The sequence below is a fragment of the Tigriopus californicus genome, chromosome 9, assembly GCF_007210705.1.
Source record: "Tigriopus californicus strain San Diego chromosome 9, Tcal_SD_v2.1, whole genome shotgun sequence".
NCBI lineage: Eukaryota > Metazoa > Arthropoda > Copepoda > Harpacticoida > Harpacticidae > Tigriopus > Tigriopus californicus.
The window spans coordinates 6,891,079-6,903,906 of NC_081448.1; the positions used below are offsets into that span (position 1 = coordinate 6,891,079).

Genomic DNA, 12,828 nt, shown 5'->3' on the forward strand with positions numbered 1-12,828 from the left:
ACTTGCCTCTTGGCCTGGCAATGTGACAGCCTCTTGATCATATTGGAACGCGGCCTTGCTGCTTTCATCACGTTGGCATTATGGGGGTTTACCGTGAACTTGTAATCAAATTTAACCCCAAGGACATCCATCTCATCTGACCTCAGTATTGAGGTCATATTTGCACTTACCTAAAAGCTAAAATGGAAGATAGTTACAACTAGAGGGCTTGTTATCTAGTTACAACCAACCTTGGTTACAACTCACTTGATCAATGCCCGACCGAGTTGTACTCGGGCTCATAGGTTCGAGCGATTCGAGTCAGATTGCAACCTCGAGTGAGTTTTTATTTGATCCCATCCACTGGCATAACTTTAAAGCGGTTGTCATGAAATAGAACAAATTTAAGAAAAAACTACTTCACCAAGGGTACAGCAAACGACTTAAAATCATACTTGAATGAAAATGCTTATATAAAAAGTCGCGAGTTGGACGAAAAGGAAAGAAACAGGCAAATATTAACATTTTAACGGAACTCAAAACCTGTCAAACGATTCATTACAAACATGTGTGGTGCATACAGTCAGCACTACTAAATAGTAAAATATTCATTCTGGAGAAAGAGACAAACGTTGTCAAATGTAAACGTTTTAACTCAAAGTAAACTGTACAGCTGTAAATCGATAAATAAAAACAATCATCATCCAAGATTCCAAAGGACGGAATTTAAGCCATAGTATTATCGCAACCTCAAATATTAAAAAAAAATTCTGCCGTATTAAAGATGCGCTCAACAGATCCGGAAAAAACTGAAATGTGTAAAGACTTACAACCTTAAATATTCCTAACAGTTGACGTGAAAGTGCATCGATTGAACTAGCGCCCACGTCTTTGATTATTAGCGTAGTGACAAGGCTTCTTGGATTGAATCCGTCTCATGATACGTCCAGTTGTAGGTTTTGGATTACAATAAGACAATAACTAAGCATAAAGTAGAAAAGGATCCGGATATGCAATAAACCTCTTGGCCGCTACACCCACCTTCCCTCTTTCTTCAATACAAAGATCCCTTACTCTTATTTTTTGTTCTGAATCATCCACTCTGCAAAATGTCATTTTCCAAACCACCATATTTTGACACTTCGATGGACCCATCGAGCGCTTGACTGGAATGGGAAATCTCAGCATTGTTGGATGAATACGAGTTCGAGTATTTCTCCAAATGGAGGGCAGATAAAAGCATTTGATTTCGAAACCTCTATCTGAGCTCAGCTTTTTTGTCATACACTCTGAACAGCTTGGATGTCAAGATACTAACCTTAATTAACCATTTCGTCATGGAACACAATTTCGAAAATTCTTTCTAAAGGAAAGTTCCTGTATTTGTAGTAATACAACTTTTTTCTGACAAGAAAGCGTCTCACGGACATACGCGTAAGTACATTAGCTTTTAAGGAAGATAAGGAGGAAATCTTTCATGAAGATAGCTTTCTCAGATGTACGTGTATGATACGTTAAGCCTTTTCTAATGGTCATGATTTGCGAGTATTATTGCTGATAATTAAACATTAACAACATACGAAATCTATTGATGAAGGAGATACCTTTTTTCGGGAAATCGCCCTTATTTTAATGTGACCCAAATCAAAGGTCCAAACACAATTTTAGTCTAATGCCAAAGTATGATCATTAGGTTCATGCCCCCTACTTAGACCCCCTGATTGACCTATCTAACTATCTCAAGCTAATGTCAAAGGAATGTCATTTGACATAACCTCTCCATTTCCATCGATCTGCAGTGCCATGGCGAAATCTTTCCAACTCGGTTTGACGACGAGCTATTTCGCTTTCATTGGGAGGTGAATGACAATCCATCCCCTTCTTACGTGGAAACTGAGATTGAAAATTCACCCTTTTGTTCAAGTGTTTGTTCGAATTGGCGAAGGGCTGGGGGTAAGATTTCCCCTTTTGTGACTTGTGTTGTAGTAGTTGTTGCCGTTGTGGCTGTCGAAGAGTTAGTTGTTGTGGCCTTAGTTGCTGCTGTCGAAGTGTTAGTTGTTGTGGCCTTTGTTGTTGCTGTCGTAGTGTTAGTTGTTGTGGCCCTTGTTGTTGCGGTTGATGACGTTGATGATGATGGTGCTGCTGGTGCTGTCCCAGTTGTCTTTTCTTCATAATTTCGGACGGGAGTGCTACCTGAAAGTGGACTTTCATTCTCAAGATTCCTCGTTCATTTTTTCTTGACATTGGACTGATTTTCTCACCCTTCGGTGGGATTGCATGCCAGGTCTTCCTATCGTTCGCCCTTGGCATAGCCCGAAATCTCTTTTCCATGGCATTGGTTTTCGAGTTGGTTGATGCTGCCATTTTCTTCTCGATTTGCCTTGAAGCTCCGTGCCGATTGATAGTCATTTTAGGCTTGCCTATCGAAGGGAAATTTGGATTTGGGCGGTTAATCCGAGCTTGGAAAGGGTTTTTTTGAGTTCCCTTGAGGTCAGGTCGAACTGCACGGTGCTTTCGAGCCACGATAGTTGGGTTGGACACTTTCTCGCTTGCAGCAAATTTTGTACCAAAGCCAAGGTGACGATGAAAGCCCTTGGGCCCTGCGGCTTTTTCCACGGGCTTACCATATTTGGTGACTTTTTTGGAATTAATTCCAATGTTGGATGGCATATCTTTCCCCAATTTGTTCTTCGGATGCTCATCCTCTTTCCCTGAAATGTGGGTCGTTTGCATGCGAAATACCTTTCGACTACGCTCAAGCACTTGAGGAGTCTGAAGGCTTCGTTTTTTGCGAGACTTAAGCTGTTTTTGCCCTTGCCCTTGTGGTAGCTCTTTCCGACGTCTTCCTCGAGTTCGTGTTGGTTTGGGTTTGAGTTGTGATGGAGGCGGGTGTTGGGCCTGAGTAATCTTTTGCTTTTGATTCCCAGTTGATGAGTTGTGGTTGTTGCGTGTTAATATTGTTGGAGTACGCTCGAAATGCCTGACTTTTAGTGGTCGAGATAATTCTTCGAACTTCAGATACGAATCTCGTCCAAGTCCGAGGACTTTTTTCTCCATTAATTGGTGTGTGATCTTATCAAATTGGAGCGATCCTTTTTGTTCTGGAGCTTGTCTCACCCTAGTAATGGGCAGCCTTTTCTGACTTAAGGTAGGTTGGGATGGACGAGCCACGTTGATGCTCGTCTTGTCGTTGTTGCCAGCATCATCATCATCATCATCATCATCATCGCCACCATCATCATCTCTTTGATCAAGATCATTGCCACGACGAGAGGGTCTGTTGTCATTGTCGGTCCGTTTCAGGTTTTCCCTGCCCCGATTCAATATTGATACCGGGGCTTTGACGGATGGAAAGGCTCGAATTGATTGTAGTGTTCGCTTGTTGCCAAGCATTTTTGTCGGCTTCGGCGTCCGCTAGGAAATGGAAGCTCGAGCCGATTTACGCGTGTTTGACGCCGGAGAATACCCGGGGCTCTTGGGTTGGTTGGGACGCTGAGTGGTGTGTGAGGTTTTCGTCTCGTATTTCCCAGACCTTGACTCATTAGATTTGACGTGTTTTGTCTGCTTCTGGAAGTCTGGCCGACGGGTTGGCGGGCCGGCGGGCCAGCGGGCCAACGGACGGGCAGCAACGGGACCCGCTTGCTAGTTGATACTCGTACACGAGTGGTAATCCGAGAATGGCCCATTAACGATTGACAAGGCAGGAATCGGGCATTTTTCCACCTTCCACGTCGTGTTCCTCGGTACTGCAGCAGTTCTCTTTGTCTCTGTTGCCGTTGCATTCATTGGTGGTCATTGTCATCACGTCAGCCTCATCTTGATGACCTTGATTCTGCAAGAGAGCCGAGTAAAACCAAAGATTGAAAAATAGCTAAAATCAAGGGCGAAGAGTTCACCAAGTCAGAAACTACTCGAAGGTGTTTTTCGAGGGGCTTGCTTGTATTTTAAATATGCTAAGGGGCATTTAAAACTAATTCGTCTTAATGAGCCAATTTAGGACTCGCAAAACTTGACGTCTTGTTGGCATTGATGGATTGGAGAGAAGTTAAAAAAAAAAACACGAAAAAAAGAACATCCACAGCATTTAATCAGCTTACTGCATATCATGGGAGTACCATTGAGACATTTTATTGATTCTACTAAATTGGTCACCTCATTTCCTGACATTCTAACTACTTGATCATTTTGCATCGCCAGTGTCTTTCGAGCTAATACATTGCTATCAAATCAAATCTGAACCTCTTTAAGATTAAACGAGCGTTGGTGGGTGGTCAAGCACCAGTAAAACAGATGTTTTCGGGCCTTCTCCGTTTTTACTCTTCAAAAATCTTACCATTGAACCATCGAAGACAGACTTTCAGGGAGCTTTTAAACTCGGTACATCATTTGACTTGTAACCGGAAAGAGTAACATTCTAGTCCCACCGACTCCTGTGTGTGCAGTCTGTGTGAGGAAAATGCCCATGCGTATCATTTTCTTTGCTTTTGCAATTCGTTGAAGACAAGTTGATGTCTCTTTACATCGCAATAATGTTCTATGTATCTTTGATCCACCAATGAATTAACAATGGCCAATCTGGCGAGCACGTTAATATAGAGTACATCTGGAGGTTCACCATTTAATTATTTCAGGCTTAAAATCCTCTGGCTTCATAGTTAATTTGGTCGGTAATTGGTTAATGATTTGAATTGACAAAGAAAAGGAGGGGGGTTCGTAGTTGTAATTGACCAGATTCTCTGGGAGGGCTTGAAGGTGCTCTAAAAACGTTAAGCCTCCCTGGTCACTCACTAGTCTTATAATTGAGTTGCCCAAAACTCCGATTTGGGTCAAAACTTAGAAATACAACTGAAGATAATGCAAAGTCCTAAATAATTGCTAAGATATGATACACTTTTTATGAATGTTATATAAAGACATTTCAAAAAAAACGCTTGGTTTAGAGATTAATCATTTTTATTCTACTGAGCACTTCAAATGTTGGTTGAGAGATGGACTAGCAACTAGCGCCTTGGCCTTGCGAAATTTTCTAGTTGTACAAAAAAAGTTAGCACGTGCTCATAAAGGATCTAAGACGCGTTGGTTGAAAAAGCGCGTTTAGATGGTTTGTAAGCAGTATTTGTGATTTAAAAAATTCTTTTAGGCAGTCTCTCTCAAGTAAAAGATATCTAGTAGGTCATGGGCAAAACGTTGCCACTCAAACCGAGAAATAGATAGTACCTATTGTTTACTGAATTTGCGTGTGTGAGTGAATATTTGTCGGAAGCAAAGTAGTTCAACAATCGAAGGTTCAAAATTTGACCAACCAGGAATGCATGAGTCGGTTGATGATACTAATTTGTCTCGAAAAAGGTTGAGGATTTCTTTCCTCGGATGGAGGTATGCTATATGTATTCTATTTTTGCCCTCGCATTTGCTCACAAAAGATGCAGGAATTGTGTTTGATGTGATATCCCGGTGATGAGCATTTTGCTCATGCTCTTCCAATGTCAATGTATTCAAGTCAATTGTATATAAACCAGTCTAGTCAGAAACACATGTCAGTCACAAACCACCATCGGGGATGACGACACAGGAATCTTTTAATTTTTTGCCCGGAATTACCGCTTTTGATAATGTAATCATCCCCGGCAATTCAAGACGAAGACTTTTAATTTCTTACTCAACTTTATAGTCGTGTAATATCTGACCTTCCAACCAATTAGTTGGCCTGTAAATATAGCATAGATCAGAAACTTGTCCAAATGTGACAGAAATATTGTGCCAGGATCAACAAGGCCTACGTATTCCCTACGAACGAGAAGGAAGAGAGAAGGACTTCGCTGTTCTAACTAGCCTGGATTCACGAGGGCCTGAAGGTACCCTCAAAACGTAAGTTAAATCACTACGGTCGCTACAATTGACCCTAAAACCTGGGTTGGGAAAAAGCTCATGGATGCTTTTGAAGACGTACAGTATCAGATACCTTTCGTACCTTCTCTGAACACTGTACAGTCCCAACTTTTCTAGCCTCTCCCAATACGAGAGCTCTCTCAGTCCTGTGATGCTCCTAGTGAAACATCTTTGGACTTGTTTGACCTTTTGCAAACCTTCTGAACTCATTGGAACCCAAATGGGTGAAGCATATTCAAGATGTGGCTCGACAATCGACTTGCAAGTACAGAATTGGCTTCGTGACATTACCCCTCCGATATGTATTTGTTTGGAAAAAGGCACGTTTGAAAAGCTTGACCAATCTACAACTGGATATGCTCATTGAATTTTCCATTAGCTTGGATGTCTACAACCCTTACTAGTTTGAAAATTGCCTTTGTACGATCATTCTTCTTCTTCTTCATCAGCCAACTGGAAGTTTCAATTCAGTTTCGGATCTTTTGACTTGAACTGATGGTATCTTTAATTCCATGGTAAATAAATGCAGAACTTCCTCGTAAACGAAGCCTCAAATTGGACATGGTCCAAGATCTTCGGGTTGCAAATCTGATTATTTTTCAACTGATTTTCATCATTCTTAAGGTTTAGAACATCAAATCATCTCTTGGGTACTAACGGATCATTTCGTTTCAAGCAATACTACTATCAAGACGAAAAGCTCATCGGAATTCAAAATTTGAGACCAAGCAACGCTATATCTCAATATCTTTTCTTTTCTGGTAACTCGATTTTTAAAGCAAAGGTTAAGAATTCGTTTTGAATCTAGGAATGCATATCGATAAGATTCAATAATCACAGTTCGTCAAACTTATTGCGGCTTTGATTGATGTTCTAATTGAAAATTCAGAAAATATGCAGTGATGAAAGGCAGTTCGATAAACTGAGAAAAAGAAGATTGATAGGAATTGTTGCTAATGGCACTTTCAGGTTTGTTCGACAGGTTGAGATAGAATTACGCTCTTTGGCTAGACGTCCTCAAAAAGAATAGCCATGCTCGGAAATTCTGCCCAGAACAGTTCATGCTCATTTCGGGGTGTGCGGGCAAAACGAGATGAGTCCATGAGAGGCTTACATGACAAAGGAGGAAAATAACTATACTAAATATTTGAGAGAGACAAGAATTGTTCCTCACCTCCATCCGTCCATCCATCCATCGATCCCTCTTAAATCCCCACAATCATCAACGTCTACTTTGATAATGAGAGTTCCGTTGGAAGCAGACCTTTTGAGTACGGCTTGTGTTGTTTTAATTGCCCTGAAAATAGTTATGCAATCGTTACGCTAATGATAGTAAGGCAAAGCCAATCTAATGATTAAAAAGTCCAAGAGATCAACGAAAAACGGGACTTTTCATGACGAATGAAATCATTTGATAAGTCTTGTTCTTTCTTCATGTTTCCAAAACCTTTGTTTATCCACTTATTCCACGCATATTTATTTGTAGGTATCTAAGACGTGCGTGAAGATTGCACAAAAAAGATCAATAAAATGCAATTAGTTTTGTTTGAAAATCAAACCTTTGGCTACTAAAAGACCTAAGAAAATGGCGCCCTTTTCTTTAGAATTTGTTCATTCTGAACTGAAAGTGTCATGTTAAACATTGACATACAATTGCCCATGAATCAAATCTAATTCTTAAACTCGACTTTCTAGACATTAGTCCCTCTCCCTTCCCACCTTTACAATTTTACTGAATTTGAATCCTTGAAGGCTTTGATCAATTTCATTTGACATTATCAATGATTGCCCAAGCTAAATTAGAATTTCCAAAGGCATCATAGCGATATGTCTTTGGCACATGTGACGAAATAAAGACAGATTTATAGCAAGTGCTTCCATATTCGTCAACGAAGATTGATGGATTTGCATCGAAAATAAATCAGTTAAACTGCTAGCCCATCAATAAAAGCCAATGATAAAGCTGTTTTGAAATGCTCAGTTTTAGATTGGAGTTGCATTGTTGACGAAAGCTGAATTCATCATCATCTTCTCCTTCCCCTTGTTCTTTGGAATTGACGACGAATCTCAGCACAAGTTTTGCCCCCAAGCCAGTCATCTCCTCCTATACAAACGGTCTCAGATGAGCTTCCAACAATAAAGCCTGAGCTGAAGCTTGAAATACCCATCAAGCGCTTCTACTTCAGCCTAAGTTTGTTTAAGTGACGGAAAATAGCATGGTTTGGATCCAGGAGGATTCCTTTAAATCCTAGAAAAACGGTCTGATTGATCAACGATCACTCACTTCTGACAGCAACCAATTTATCAGGCACTGTTTCTCCGAGACAAAAAGTCCTGAGACACGAACTCAGACGACCTCCCGTGTCTTGGAAAGTGTGTAAGCTCTAAATCAAGGTTTCGGAACTTAATTTTCCAATACTCGTGTGACCACTTATTCATTGAGGTTCAATGTGATGCATGAAAAAGTACCACAAACCGAGGGTCAAAATTTCATGTTGTTGGCGATTGGGTGAAGGAAGCGTGGTAAAAACCCAATATCCAAGGCACAATTTCTGGAGTGTTTTCGTTTGCTTTAGCTTTCAGCAGTTCGACCACAACGAATATTAACTGCCTCCAGCAATGTTGAAAAACGAACCGAATCACTTTGGACCCGTCACTTGCCACATGAAAGAGTTCACTCAAATGTCAAAGGGGAATATTACCTGTTTTATGCTCTTGAAATAATCATCCGATGACTTGTTTTAAGCTCTGTAATGAGTAATGACGAATCAAATTGGAATTGATTGAACACTTTACCCACGACGATAGCCCCCGGCTTCTTCAAGACATCAAATAGAGCACTCGATTGACGTACCTGAACGGTTGCAGTATGTACTCTCGTTTGGCTTTGTGTTGGTACTCATTGGGTTGACAAATACCGGGTGCACCACATAAAAGATTAAAAAACAGCCCAAACTATTTTTGGTACTTCAAATTCATTGACGCATGAGTCAAAAATTCCGCTTGAAATTGAGGGCTCTTTACTTCAGGAATACCCAATGCAGTTAAAATAAAAACCTACCCTTTATGTAATCTTTGTTACAAGTAGTACTTATTTTTGAATTAGGGTACTACAGTTGGAGGGGTGAGCCTAAAGCAACCATCACATCGTCTATTTTCACATTCGGTTAAGCAATGTCATGTCCGATATCAGTTTGGTTCTCTGTCTCTGGGTATGGCTTGCCAGCGTCTGAAAGTTTCCTTTGGAAGAGGTTGGGGAACGTCCCCGTCCCCTCCTTTTAAGTATGGATCCAACAGCAAAGCAAAAAAATATATCAATTGTTTTTTTTATTTTCATAGAATAACACAATACTTCAGCTCATAATAATTGTCGACGAACCAAAGGAAAGAAGCATTGCTGGTGATGAATTATGGTCCTCAAAAATAACTGCTCTGCTGTTGACTGCAGCTTTTCTTTTACAAAAGGAAAATAAAATCTAAGCTAACTTGACCTAACGACAATTGCAAGAGTCCTTAATCCTTCGAGACTTGGTTTTAGGGTTCCTGAAGGAAGTAAATGAGAAAAAAAATCTCTAAGGCAGATTAAAACCCACAATTATTATATGCAGAATGCTCACGGTAAATCATGGTTACTAAAGGTTCCAGGCAATTTGTGCCGCAGTATTTGTTTATATTAAGAACTACATTTTGAAGAAGTGTTAGTAAACAGTAGGATGATATTCAAGGGTCATAAGTAGGCTCTGACAAAATATGTTGGATTTTTGGCCCAAATATATCATTTTCATGTTGCTTAAAACAACGCAAATATGTTGATTTTATGTTAACCAAAAACGTTTTGGTTCTTGTTTCTGTCCCGTTTATTTTTCCTAGCATCAAAATCAGGGCTGGCCAAAATTTGCAGATAAATATGGTCTTTATTGACAGTAAATGTACTCAAATTTCTCGGAATTTTTTGGGGGGCCCCAAAGTCCCAAAATATGTGAAAAATATTTTTTTAAGTAAAAAAACCATTTTTGGTCTGACTCTAGTTATAAGGCTGAAGGCTGAATGTAAAGCGTTGGAACGAGGTTCTGAACGCAGGAGCATCCATGAAAGCCCTCTTTTAGACCAAAACTGGGATTTACACAGCTTCTGTCATAAGAATCTGTTGTAAAACGAGCTAGGAGGGAAATTTGATCTGGCAGAGAGAGAGAGTTGGAGTTTCTGGTGGGCCAAACAGTGGGCCTGGTGAGCTCAGTGGGACTTGAGAGCCCTGATATCTGCAATTGGTCGGTCTAGTGGGCCTAGTGAACCAGGTGGGCTATTATTGCCCTGGAACCTACATTGATTGGCCATGTGGACCCTGGACCCTGGAATGTTGCAACATTTGTACACCAGAACATGCTGTACTCTAGCTCTCTCTTTCATGTCAATTGCCCTCTTGCCTTAATTTACAAAATAATCATTTTTTCAATAGGAACAAGAATGGTTGTTGTCAAATCTGAGCAACTTTTATCTATAAACCAGACGAAACCTACCCACGGTGCCTACAAGACTAAAATGTTCTTGAAAATTCTGGGATTTAATCATGGCCTCAATACATATGGGCAATACAATATATATAATTCTAGCGACCTGGTCATCCTGGATATAATTAAATGGGCTAAAATTGAGTTCTGGCAGGCTGCCAGCAGGTTAGCACTGTAAGGCCAATGATGAGCACAGGGAACCAGATGTGGGGGCCTCCTGACCCCACCTTTGTCAAGCAGAACTGTGCCACCTTCTGCAGCTGATTTGAAAAATATGTTGAGGCAGAAGACTCTTGCATTGAAAAAAAAAACATTTGAAAAATAAAAGCGATATCAGATTTTAATTTGTATCAAAATCAATCCAGCTTTCCCAACTTTATTAGCATTTGTTTTACGTACGACGTTGTACATATTTTTGACGCACCCGGTATATACTGTAGATTCATTTCTCGTAGGTTAATTGTCAAGCACGCTCACTCTGCTGGGCTGTTTCCTTTGATTCACTTTAGAAGTGGTCGGCTAAACCAGGTTGGTTGCTTTTATGCTGCATGCATGTTTGGTTGGAGCTGAAACAATTGGATCCAGGTCAGACAAAATGGACGCCACCGCTTCGATCTAAGACATCTTGTGTTAATTTGATCCATTGACACGAGTTTAGCAAAGGGATACTATGAAAAATCAGACTAGACGAACAAAACCATTGTGCTTGAAAGCACGGCAAAGTTAGATTAGAAGGAAACATAGGGTTCTAAGTTTTGTTAGGTATGTTCGATTTTAAAACTGTCTGATATGTTTTTCATTAAGGTCTTTTAACACTTAACATGAAAACGGTTCTGTTTTTCTATAGAATTGGCAAAAAAGTTTGATCTAAAACTTTTTGAAAAAGTCGCAAAACTTAATATAAACATGACCGTTCTACTCTTCAGTCAGGGATTTATATGTAATCCAATTATCCATCTATTATGCTTGCAATCACAACAAAACTACTTAACCGTCAAAAAACATAACTCTAGTAAAATTTATTAGATTGTTTTAAGTACTTTCTCTAAACTTGAGAGTTTTCTTGTTAGCAAGTCCACCCACCACTGCCATTAGATTAATCAGCAGATATATCATTTCTAATTAAAGATCTATGCTCCGGACCACCCGTCGCGTGCATTCGGAAACTGGTGTATTATTGAGCGATCAAGGTTATTTTTTTCTGATAAAGGAAAGGAGCGCAGTGTACGGTAAAGAGTATTATTCTCTCTGGAAAATATTCCATGGGTATTGATGCATTATCTTAACGATGTTGACGAATTTGATGGTCCAAACCTGGTCCGACTATCCATCATTGGGGTACTAATGGCAGACATTTTACGGACTTTTACAAGTATCCTCATCAGTTTGAGTTTTAAATGCCCTCTAGAAAATGTTGGTCGCTCAATCGCTCAGCTGGTCTGTGGTGCCTCTTCCTCAAAGACCCTTGGCCTGTCAGTCAGTCAGTCAGTCAGTCAGTCAGTCAGTCAGTCAGTCAGTCAGTCAGATACTGTAACCGGATTTCAAAATTGGTATTGAAATGTATAGCTGGAAGACACTGGGTAATGATGGAATCGACCGCCTTCTCCGTGGCTTCCAAATTTCAACATTTATGACACTTTTGGCCCTCTCAGATTGCAGTTGTCACTTGACACGAAAATGCTATAATCTTTAGTTTATTGCTACTTTTATTGAAGCTGGCGCTGTTGTTGTTGTTGTTGTTGCTGCTGCTGCTGCTACCTGTTGGTACAATGTCGGCAGTTCAATCATCATGATCTTGATCCCTTTTATGACATAGTCGTAGTCTCACAGGTACCTCGCACCTACAAAATGTGCGTACGTACATAGTATATACGATGGTGTTTCCCACACGAGTACAAAAAAAGAAATTCCAAAACTTACGAGCTAAAATGTCCATTGAGTGCAGGATTTCGGAGCAAGATTAGTACCTGGATAGTCCCAACCCTGAATCAACAATGTCTAATTATGCTGATTGATATCTCCACGAATATCATAAATTGATTCAATTGCAACACATTAATGTTGTGTCATTTCTCACGTAGCCTCGTTTGATACTGGATGTGATCAGGTTCATTCTGATCCCCTGGCCTGGGCCTGGAAACATGATGCCAACACTAAATCAGATTGCCATGCAGTTACCAGATACAAAAATTAGGGAGGGATTTAAATTGTAAACTAATAGCAAACCAATCATAAGACGAATAGCCGAAACTGAAGCCCGCAAATTTATGTATTTGTAGCAAATTTCAACATAATTTGAAATGAGCAATTTTCTATAAACCTCAGACCAGATTATGCAATAATTGAAAATTAGATGACGATAATGATAAATTCTTAATGTATTAGGTTATTAACCTTTCTTCAAGTTGCTATTCACTGCCATACCAGCGAAGAGCTCAATCACACGTTAAAT

The 12,828-nt window shown here is 40.0% G+C and overlaps 1 protein-coding gene across 2 annotated transcripts; it reads right to left on the reverse strand.

Annotated features, from left to right (window-relative positions):
* Window positions 1-21: 21 nt before the first annotated feature.
* Window positions 22-8,839, reverse strand: LOC131887114 (uncharacterized). 2 transcript variants are annotated; one of them, XM_059235640.1, is made up of 4 exons: window positions 8,571-8,839; window positions 7,043-7,165; window positions 247-3,811; window positions 22-177 (listed from the first exon to the last, which is right to left on the reverse strand). In XM_059235640.1, the coding sequence occupies exon 3, from the start codon at window positions 3,370-3,372 to the stop codon at window positions 1,741-1,743; it is 1,632 nt and encodes a 543-aa protein (XP_059091623.1). In that variant the 5' UTR covers window positions 3,373-3,811; window positions 7,043-7,165; window positions 8,571-8,839; the 3' UTR covers window positions 22-177; window positions 247-1,740. The 2 variants fall into 2 exon arrangements, with proteins under 2 accessions (XP_059091623.1, XP_059091622.1); XM_059235639.1 differs by lacking the exons at window positions 7,043-7,165; window positions 8,571-8,839 and having other exon boundaries at window positions 247-4,332.
* Window positions 8,840-12,828: the final 3,989 nt, after the last annotated feature.

Excerpts from the sequence above, each read along its gene's own strand:
- LOC131887114 (XM_059235640.1), bottom strand. The coding sequence starts at position 3,372 with ATGCTTGGCAACAAGCGAACACTACAATCAATTCGAGCCTTTCCATCC.